This window comes from Carya illinoinensis, chromosome 10, assembly GCF_018687715.1.
Source record: "Carya illinoinensis cultivar Pawnee chromosome 10, C.illinoinensisPawnee_v1, whole genome shotgun sequence".
Classification (NCBI taxonomy): Eukaryota; Viridiplantae; Streptophyta; class Magnoliopsida; order Fagales; family Juglandaceae; genus Carya; species Carya illinoinensis.
In genome coordinates, this window is record NC_056761.1 from 7,003,592 (window position 1) to 7,014,121 (window position 10,530).

The 10,530-nt window shown below is 35.5% G+C and overlaps 1 protein-coding gene and 1 non-coding gene across 2 annotated transcripts; both read right to left on the minus strand.

Moving 5' to 3' along the window:
- Positions 1–371: 371 nt before the first annotated feature.
- On the minus strand, positions 372–4,938 carry LOC122278918 (probable alpha,alpha-trehalose-phosphate synthase [UDP-forming] 7). The gene is made up of 4 exons (XM_043089126.1): positions 4,756–4,938; positions 2,346–4,445; positions 1,999–2,272; positions 372–1,327 (listed from the first exon to the last, which is right to left on the minus strand). Exons 2-4 carry the CDS (start codon positions 4,325–4,327, stop codon positions 1,010–1,012), a joined length of 2,574 nt encoding a protein of 857 aa, XP_042945060.1. The 5' UTR covers positions 4,328–4,445; positions 4,756–4,938; the 3' UTR covers positions 372–1,009.
- A 4,380-nt stretch (positions 4,939–9,318) lies between these two features.
- Positions 9,319–9,392, minus strand: TRNAI-AAU. The gene has a single exon. It is a non-coding gene; the product is annotated as a tRNA-Ile (tRNA).
- Positions 9,393–10,530: the final 1,138 nt, after the last annotated feature.

Consider the following 10,530-nt stretch of genomic DNA (forward strand, 5'->3'; position numbering starts at 1 on the left):
TTAAAATTGAACATCAACAAATATATGAATGGTGAGTGTGATGAGGAAGAAATAAGTGATAAAATAATGTATAGATGGTGGATAGTTTTTCTCCTAACATGCAGAATTACTGTAACCTATTATTGAAAAAAAATGCATCTGCATATAGCAGATTTAATGGACTTATTAGGCAAAGAGAAATGTTTGAGAGCCCGACAATGGATCCCGAGCATATCTCCCGATAGTGGTTTTTTGCCCATAAATATTGACAAGGGTCGGTAGGGAAAACAAACAAAAACTATTGATTGAGAAGCTTGACATCCAGCAGACGTTACGTTCATCATTAGGGAAGCCAAGCGCAAGATGCTTCCAGTAGAGCATAGAATACAAAATTGCAAAAACTTGCTATAGGATTTACAGATTTAATACGCCAAAAAAATTGTCAGTGTAACAATGGTAAAAGAAATTCACTCAAGGAGGGGGAGAAAAAATCTGAAGTAGAAGAAGAAGAAGAAGACACCAGTGTACAGTTTCATCTAATGGGGCGTCTACTTCACCTGTTTGTGTTGGCCCCATGAACATCTTTTCTCCCAACAATACAAGTGAGAATTTATCCATGCTCAGTATTCAAGCGAGTTGAGGACTGGTCAGTATGATAAGGTCTGGCCAGGCAGCCGTAGTGTGTTTGATGTAACCATTATCTAGACATTTCTTCCATTTTCAGTCAGTTCTTCATGAGTAAATATGGTAAGGTCTGTCAACCCTTCAGATGCCTTGGCTTGATACAAAAAAGAATTCTGCTTTCCAAAGTAAAACCCACGCGTCCCACACTGCTGCTGCAATTTTTACTTCACAGAAAAAAAAAATCCAAGTTGTTTATAATTTCCCCCGCGGCCTCCAAACGATCAGAAAGCTCATTCAAAGTTTCTCCCACCAAGTTACTTCAAAGAGAGAGGGAAGCCATCACCTTTTAATCATTAGGATAGTGGGTTATTCTTCACGATTGGCTTTAAAGCAGAAGACAATGAAATTAGGAAGCCTCATCCGTTAGGGAGAATAATGTAGTCTCTGAAGGTGAGTCTGAAGCGTCTACAAGAGCATCAAGCATGTTTATGACCTGTGATGTGTCATCCAAATAGTACTTGGCTTTACTTGGCTTCTGTCCGACAGTGCATGCAAAAACCGATGTATTAGAAGAGAGGACACCACTATTCATTGCATTGCCAATGATCTCAAACATGTCCTCATCCGATCGGTCATCACCGATACACAGAACAAAATCAGCCTGCCTGCCCTTCTCCGCCATTGCAGAGAAGATCTTTTCTGCAACCACACCTTTACTGACTCCCTAAAAGCCAAACTTTAAGTTAGATTCAAATATCATGTCTTATAAGCACTATAAGTTCCGATATTTGACCACAAAGGAGCTTTACAATCTGAAAATCAGATTAACCCAATATTTGACTACATAGAAGAGTTTTACATTTGAGCATCACACCAGTTTTGTTAAGTATCAACGTGTAATACATATTACATATTCTAGAATTTTAATCTTACTGGGTCTGTTTACGATTAGATAGATTGTCTTGCTAGAAGGAACAAGGTTTTCTAATCTTTAGAAAATAAAACTATGGTTGAGATGACATAAATCACTGAATATTCCTGGCGGATCCCACTTCAATAATAATCTAATGTTTCATTTGCCCAATTAGCAATGAGATCCAATTGTTTCTTGTTTTTGTCCGCCATTTTTTCCTTTTTTGTATTTTTCAATCTGTAAGAACATGGTTTTCAGTGTCTTCTTCCAGCAATCAGAAAATAGGGACAGACATATACACAGCAAACTAGTAAAATTAGTTTACATAAACTTCTAGCAATTTGGTCAGTTTGAAGGTGGGGAAACCATTTCAAGCTAATCATAAGATACGATGATTCGAACACGCATCCTTTTTTGGCAAGAAACAGGAACACATACTTCATAAGTCCAAAACAAATCAAATGAAGAGTCCCGACGCCCACCTGTGGTTTTACTTCAACAATGAACTGACCGCTTTTGACAGCAACAGGTTCATTTGCCAACACACTTTCTAGATGATCTAACATCTCCTTAGCCTGGCTGGATCCAAAACCGGGGTCTGCATCCCGATGGTGCCAGACCAAGGCACTTTCCTTGTGTTCGATATAAGAACCGTCAGTGGATTCAGTATACAATTTCATAACAGGCTCAGCTATCTGTGTCCACCCAAAATCGTTACTCTGTCCGCATGTTTCCCAAGCCTCTTCAGCAGGCCACCTAATATATCATGCAATTTAGACACAAGGCAGTAAACAGGTGCTAACGTAAAAGAGAGTAAAAAACAGCATACCTCATGAAGTAACCATGTTCAGCAGCAATTCCAAGTTTCTGGCAAGGAGAAAACCACTTGCCTAAACTTTCCCTGCCTCTTCCACTGACAACAAACACAACGTTTTTAATATCACCACAAAGCATGTCTATAATTGATAAAACCTCTTGACTTGGGGTCTTGTTGATGGAAGTTTGGGGCATTACAGTCCCATCATAATCCAGGAGTATAGCCCTATTTCTGGACCTTGAATATGCAGATACAATGGCATCAATAGACAACTTTCTGAAATTAGGATCCAGTGCCACAACCCTGAAACCAAAGCTCAAACCGATTCCCCAACAGCGTCTTCTGAAATGGTCCTTACAAGTCCTTTCCATATCTTGGAAAAAGCTCCTGGACCAGTATGCCACATCATGTGTGCTAACATACCTATAATGCTTCTCATGGCGCAATTGCTTCTCGGAATCAGACATTGAAATTGCCTCATGCATTGCCTCAGCAGTTGCTTCGATGTTCCATGGGTTTACCCGAATTGCACCACTCAGTGAAGGTGAACATCCAATGAACTCTGATACTACTAGCATGCTCTTCTTGGGCCCATTAAATTCCGAACTTGACTCTGACTCAGAAACGCCTTGCCTGCAAACAATGTACTCATAAGGTGTAAGATTCATCCCATCCCTCACAGCTGTGACCACAACACACTCAGCAATGGTGTAGTATGCTGCTCGTTCACTGACGGTAACTGGTCTATCTACAAAGACAATCGGTTCATAACCAGGTTGGCTAAACTTTTCATTAATCCTCTCGCAGCTAGTGTGTATTTCATCCTGTATTTCCTCGATATCTCTCCCTCTTCCCCTGGCAGGGTTTGTAATCTGTACCAAAACTGCCTTTCCTTGCCACTTTGGGTGCTGCTTCAACATCTGTTCCATAGCCAACAATTTCAAATTGACACCTTTGAAGACGTCCATATCATCAACCCCGAGTAGCACAGTTTTACCTTCAAACTGTTGTTTTAGCTCCTCCACCCTCCACTCCTTATCTGCAAGTCCCAAAATAGATTGAATTTGCCCCATGTGAATCCCAACTGGCATGATTTTTATCCCCACAGTCCTTCCATAGTATTCCATTCCAATATAACCTCTTTTCGACTGATACTCCAAACCCAACATTCGACTACAACAAGACAGGAAATGCCGAGCATAATCAAAAGTGTGGAAGCCAATTAGATCTGAGTTCAAAAGTGCCTTAAGGATCTCCTCCCTCACAGGCAGAGTCCTATATATCTCTGATGAAGGAAATGGACTGTGGAGAAAAAACCCCATTCTCAGCCTATTAAATCTCCTCCTCAAGAAGGTAGGCAGCACCATCAAATGGTAGTCATGAATCCAAACGTAGTCATCCTCTGGACTCAGAATCTCGATCACCCTTTGTGAGAAAATCTTATTTGCCGCCACATATGCCTCCCATAGAGACCGATCAAATCGTCCACCATGATTTGCTGAGAAGGGAAGCATGTAATGAAAGAGCGGCCACAAATGCTGTTTACAAAACCCATGATAAAACTTCGACAAAATATCAGGAGGTAAAAAAGCAGGGACGCACTTGAACCTATCCAACAAAAGCTGCGAGACATCTTCTTGTTCACTGGAATCCACATCCACCCTCAATGACCCTACATACAAAACCTCCATATCTTCAGGCAAACCATCCTTGAGGTGTAATAACAAAGAGTCGTCATCCCAACTAAAACTCCACCCTTTATTATCAGGTCTACGCTTAGCTTTCACTGGGAGCTGATTAGCAACGATAATGATCCGGTCCTGAACGACAGAGGATGGAACGTCTGATGTCACACTATTAGTCTGATCATCATCAAGCTCAGAAATGACCCCCGGAACGGTCATTACACGTGGAAGACGCTTTTTTTCACGACCCATGACGGGAAAGTTCCCGGAGGCCAGATCTAAAAGATTGGTATATGATCTCGACATCATTTTTAACGGCTTCTATGGTGTGGTACACTCTCAATCCGAAAGCTTTCGCAAGATCTCAAGATTATAAACCAAACCCCCCAATTGCTTTCGTCCCGAAATGGCTACAACTGAGCACGATCTGTAATGGGCATACATAAATAACATCGTTAAGAAGACCAAAAATCGTATTTACCGAAAAAGAGAGAGAGAAAAGAAAGAAAGCAGGTTCTTTATAATCGAGCATTTAAAAGGCACAAGAAAATGACATTCAAATAAAGAAAAAGATCCATGTACACAATTCCTACAAACCAAAATCCGCGTAGTCACAATTAAAACGATGAAATTCAAACAAAGCAGTAGCAATAGAACCGAAATTAATCGCAAATCACCCGATCAAACACACACACACACACAAGCAAGCACAAGTAAACGAAACTTTTTATACTTACCACACAGCTCCGAAATAAGAAAATTTCTATCCTGGCAATCTTTGTTCTTCGAGCAGCAAATAAATCTAGGGTTTCTTTTCGGTTTTTTTGTTGTGTCTTCCCTCTATGCCAAGGAGTCGCCTTCCAATCTCTCTCTCTCTCTTTCTCTGTACAATATACAATGCTTCTTCCTTTTGGACGAAAAGGAAACATTTAATATTTTATTTTTATATTTGGAAAAAGGAAGAGGATAAGGTCGGCCAGTCGACTACGGAGTGATGCCAGCTGGCATTGAAGAGTCTTTCCCCCACGCGCCCTTACTCCCTCCTACCAACGCTTAGCTTGACATGTCGCTCCTAAATCCTGCCACGTATCCAAGTTTGCAGGACGTTTGATGGAAACTTGTCCTTCTTGCCCTACCTCTACCATCCCCCCCTAGGCCCCACACGCCTACCGCATGTTATATCCATCTAAATAGCACCATCACGTTTTTTCTCTCCAACTTACCAATCACCTTCTTCCACGTAGCCTTAAAATTAATTTAGCTATTTCCCCACGTGCCTATCAACAAGACGTGGCACCACGTGTTTTATTTCTTTATTCTTTTTTTGGCAAATTATATAATATTCTTTTATATATAAATAATAAGCTGGTCATAGGATATGGGAAAAAAATTAAAATAAACAATTCTAGCAAGACAACAAATTCAAAACTCTACGTAAAAAACTATAATTATCATCAGACATTCGAAAATAACAATCCAAACTTTTATAAGAACGACATAAACACAATTCACCATGTCCTTTTTTTTTAAATATATATTCTTTTTATACAGAGGATGCTTGAGATAATGAGTGAAATATTGTCTTTATTCTCATGGGTTCCCTTTACAACCACTACACTACCGTAATTTAAATTTTTTTATAAAATATATTTTATTTTCAAGTTGAATACATCATTAATAGTAAGATTTTGACCTCGTTTAATTATATAATTTATATAAAATAAGATATTTTAAATAATAATAAAATTTTTTAATCAAGATAAAATTGGGTGGTTTTAACTTTTAGAGATTTGATAAAGTGATGAGTCCTATCAATTATTGACAAGTATTTTTAATTATTAGAAAGAAAATATTATGAATATATTAAAAATAAATAATATCTATTATTAATTTAAAAACTCATAAATATTTTGACTTTTCAAAAATATATTTTTATATTATTATATTATATTTTATAAAATTCAAAATATATTTTTCTAATTATATCTTACAATAAAATAAAAAATTTTAATAGATAATTATATATATTAAAAATATAGTAGTTAGCATTACTATAACAGAACTCTAGTGTTATGTAATGCTACTGTAACGTTACTGTAGCTTTAGTTGAAAAATCAGATATGAGATAAGATTTTATTTTTAACCGTTTGAATAGATATATGAAAGATGAAGTACAACTCAGATGAGATCGTTTGGACATTATGTCCAAACAAAGCCTTAATTTATAAGATTTATTTTAAAATTTATCTTTCAAATAAAATTATATTATTTAAATATTTTATTAAATAAAATTTTACATACCGACTCTATAATAGGACCTTGCTTTCTTTTCTTTTTTAATATGTTGTTTATAATTTGAATAAAGATAGATAATATAATATAGACTTGAGGCTAATTTAATACGCGGGTTGGGTTCCTCTAGAATAATCAGGTAATGACATTTATAGCGTATAAATTGAATTAAACAAAAATAGAGTTAGAGTTAGAGCTTTTATGGCATTTCCTTACTCTATTATAAATAGTAAATGATATAGGCACGTGTACTGTATTTTCACCTAATTAATCTTGAAGGGGGACCCCGACGGTGGCCGTGTTGGTGAGCCCTTCGTGGGAACGCATTAATTAATTGATGCGGCAAACATATTAGCTAGCTAGCTATGAAGAATTATCAAAATTAATGTTCGTTTGGTGCATGGTTCTATGCTAGCTGTATTTGCCATCCGTCAAGAATCTAAACGTACGTACATCATCTTTTAAGTCCAACTTGATTATTCTAAGTAAAACGCACATGGTACCTCTAGCTGTTTTAATGTGCTAAACACATGTTAATTAGAAGTTCTGTTTCAATGATTTTAATTTCACAAGTACTTTAACATCTATAACATTATATTCCCATCCATGGAAGGGAAGGGCGACCTCTACTTACGGGCGAAGATATATTATACGACTTATGAACTCGATACGAATATGATACAAAACAAGTTGATTTCAGTTTGATATAAATGAATTTGAATCAAAACGAGTTGATCCGTTAAAATACGACTAATAAATGAATCAATGGTAAACCAATCCACAATCAACATGTATAACCTGACAAATACATTCTATTTTCAGATTTTATAAACTCTTAGTCTTATATGCATGTCTCTTTTTATCATTGAGAAAATGTAATATTAATATTAGTATTTGATTACTTAATATCTCTTAATATCTCTAATTATTACATTTTTTTTTGTTAATATGTAATTTTATTTTAATATATTATTGGTTTGAATATTGATAATAAAATAATAATTTATCAGAAATTCAATTGTAATTGTGAATGATTTATAAAGTTATCCTTATATTATATATAAAATTACTTTAATTTAATTAAATATATGGGTCATTTCAACTTATTTGTATGAAATAAATTGAAGTGGGTTAAATAGATTGAAACGAAACGAATTAAATAAGTTATGTTCAAGTTAATCCAATAAAAATTAATTACTAAATGGTTAAGCGAGTTGTGTCGCATCACAAGTTATTAAATGGGTTATGTTCAAGTTGGCTTATATAGTAATCTAATATTTATAATTTGAAATGACACGAACCACAAACACAAACTACCAACCCTACCTCCACTTATCGTGGTGGCTTATGACCCCACTTTGCAGAGGTAAATAGATTATATTTGGTCTAAGTGATTGCAAGAGAGAAAAAAAAAATGCACTTAAATCGATCCAAAAGTAGCTCGATGGTGACCGCCCTATAAAAGAATAAGGGAGTCCTTAATTTTTGCGTAAGATGGTCATGCACCATGTAAAGTCGTATTGGTGGGAACATATGATAGTAAAGGATTTTTTAGGTCCGTGATTAATTAATTGATTCATGTATAACCACAGACGTACAGGTCAAAACCACGTGTATGGCAATGCTCTCCTATAAGATATATAAAACTTACCTAATTTTTTTCATTTTAAAAAAAATAATACTATTCATCATTTCAATTTTGATCATTATCTTCTCATCATCTTATAATGTAGTATTAGGTAATTAAAAATTATTTATTAAATTTTATTTATGAACCTATCATTTAATATCATATCATAAAATAATAAATAAATTTTTCTTTTGAAAAGAGATCGCATCTAAATATTCCAATAAATTTTATCTTTTTTTACTATTTTATTATTTTATTATCTAATATTCCAGATAATAAAGCAAGCTTAGTTTGGCTAATTGCCACCATGATGATCATGGCAACCCCACCTACTCAATTTTTTCCCACGACTTTAATAAATAAAATTAAGTACGCATCCTCCCATATATAATTCCTCTGGCATATTCCAGGATATAGCAATGTGGATTCCGGCTGCTGCTTGGAGTTGGAATTTTGTACCTTTTCATTTAAGACTTGTAAAAAAGCAGGATATTGTTACTGATTACGACCCCCAAACCCCCATGGGATGAAGATCGATGCATGGATTCCTCCTCTTATAAATTAAATATATTCAAGGTTTTTACACATGGCCGAAAGCCAATGATACAGATCAAGTTGGTAAAATATTAATTTACTTTGTGGTAATATCACACTAATTAATACATGTACCTATCTTTCTTAATTACGAGCTGACAACTAATTACTGGTTTTGTTCCTTGTTCTCGATCTCAGAGATTATGCATATATTCACATCCTATTACAACTACCAAAACCAGGTATGTGCTTCCCCACGCACGTACGTACGTTCGAGTACTAACCTTGCGACCACAGAGCGTCCATGCATGCAGCGCAGGCCAGAGATCATCAGATGCATGCATGCAGCAGGCCATTCGATGAGGCAGTCTCTGTCGACGATGATGTAATAATTCGATCAGTAATGCTTATATTTGTACGATGAGAAAAAACATCAATTAATTTTCAAGAAGTTCGATCCCATCATGTTTTTGTGTCGCACATGAACTCGTTATGTAAAATTGGACCGACAATTAATTGATCTTATAACTTGTTCCGATATTTCTTTATGAATCTGACATTTTGATTACTGGCGCTGTTTTTGTTCTTGATTTGTTCCCTCATGAGTCATGAGTTATGAATATTACTGCACCGCCCAGTATCATTAACGTTTTCTCTGTACGCACGTAGTAATATATGCCATATAAAATTGACGTAATAATATTCGCTAGCTTCTTCAAGTTCCAATTACCAGAGAGGAGCACCAGAGACTAGCTGTCGATGATCAGGATATTGGATGAGGCTAGCTGTCGATCGATGATGATCAGCACTTGTACAAATTAATATGGAAAAAATAAAAACAAAGTGGCCCATGCAGGTCTCGAACCTGCGACCTTCGCGTTATTAGCACGACGCTCTAACCAGCTGAGCTAATAGGCCAATTTGTTGGTGTGTTACTGTAGTTTTGTAATAAAATATAATTTAAATTTATTTTCATATCATTCATTGATTTCTTCATTAGTAACCAAATCCTGGCCACGAATGCCTTGACTCTTGCCTACCGAGCTCATATTTCCTTGAGCCAATCTGGGATCTTTGCTTGCTAATTAATTAACAATTTAACATGCCTGCCAATTAGCCAAATTACTCGAGGTGATGCTGAATGGCCTGTTTCCTCATCTATATGATCTAGCTACTCATGTCTACGATAAGCTCATTCCATGGCGCACAAGGCAGGGTTCAACTTGTGACCAACACTTCCCTTTTTTTTTTTAACGAAACCTTTCATCTCAAAAGTTTTTACAACAAAAGATATTAACGTGTTTTTTAGACAAAAAATCGATTAAATTTAAGAACTAAACATGCATATATGTTATAGTGCAATTCCAACATGCTGTATTAATGAATATGGTTGATCTAGATTGCAGATCAACCTGCACACCATCATCAAAAAGTAATACAAACATGACTATAGGAGTCAAATCAGCAACCTAAAGTTACTCATGAGATATAGCTGAAAGTCAAGTTAAAAAATAAGATTAAGAAGAGATAAGAAAAGATATTCAGACTTCTAAAAGAAAATATGTCACTCAGACTCTTAAAAGAAAAATGCTTCATAAGGCAAGTTGGATCCAATCACTTTAAAAAAATAGACCTCTATGTAAGATGAATCTCTTCACAAGATCTCTCCACAGAATTTTTCTACGCTAAAATTCCACCACACATAGCGGCTCCAAAGGAACTTTAATAAATTCTCCCATTATATTATAAGATATATGAAGTCATGAGAGGTTGTAAAATCACCAATTATAATAGATTTTGTCCTCAAACAACTTGTGGACGTAGACATTATGTCAAACAACATAAATCTTTATGTCTCTCTTTATTTATTTTTATTTGCTTATTTATTAATTATTTGTTTATTTATTATTTGTTTCCAATGATGAACAAAAAGTATTATATCGACTCCCAAATCACCTTTGTGAGCCAAAGATGATTCTTTCCTCCTTTCCTTTTCCATCTATTGTGCAAAATTAAGACATTAACAATGACTAATGCATCATCCTTAGTTGGGACT

Bases quoted from the DNA above. Each gene is read 5' to 3' on its own strand.
- LOC122278918 (XM_043089126.1), bottom strand. From the start codon at position 4,327: ATGATGTCGAGATCATATACCAATCTTTTAGATCTGGCCTCCGGGAAC. The intron at 2,273-2,345 runs GTATGCTGTTTT...ATGATATATTAG, and splicing joins GAACATGGTTACTTCATGAG to GTGGCCTGCTGAAGAGGCTT. The intron at 1,328-1,998 runs GTGGGCGTCGGG...TTTGGCTTTTAG, and splicing joins TTGTTGAAGTAAAACCACAG to GGAGTCAGTAAAGGTGTGGT.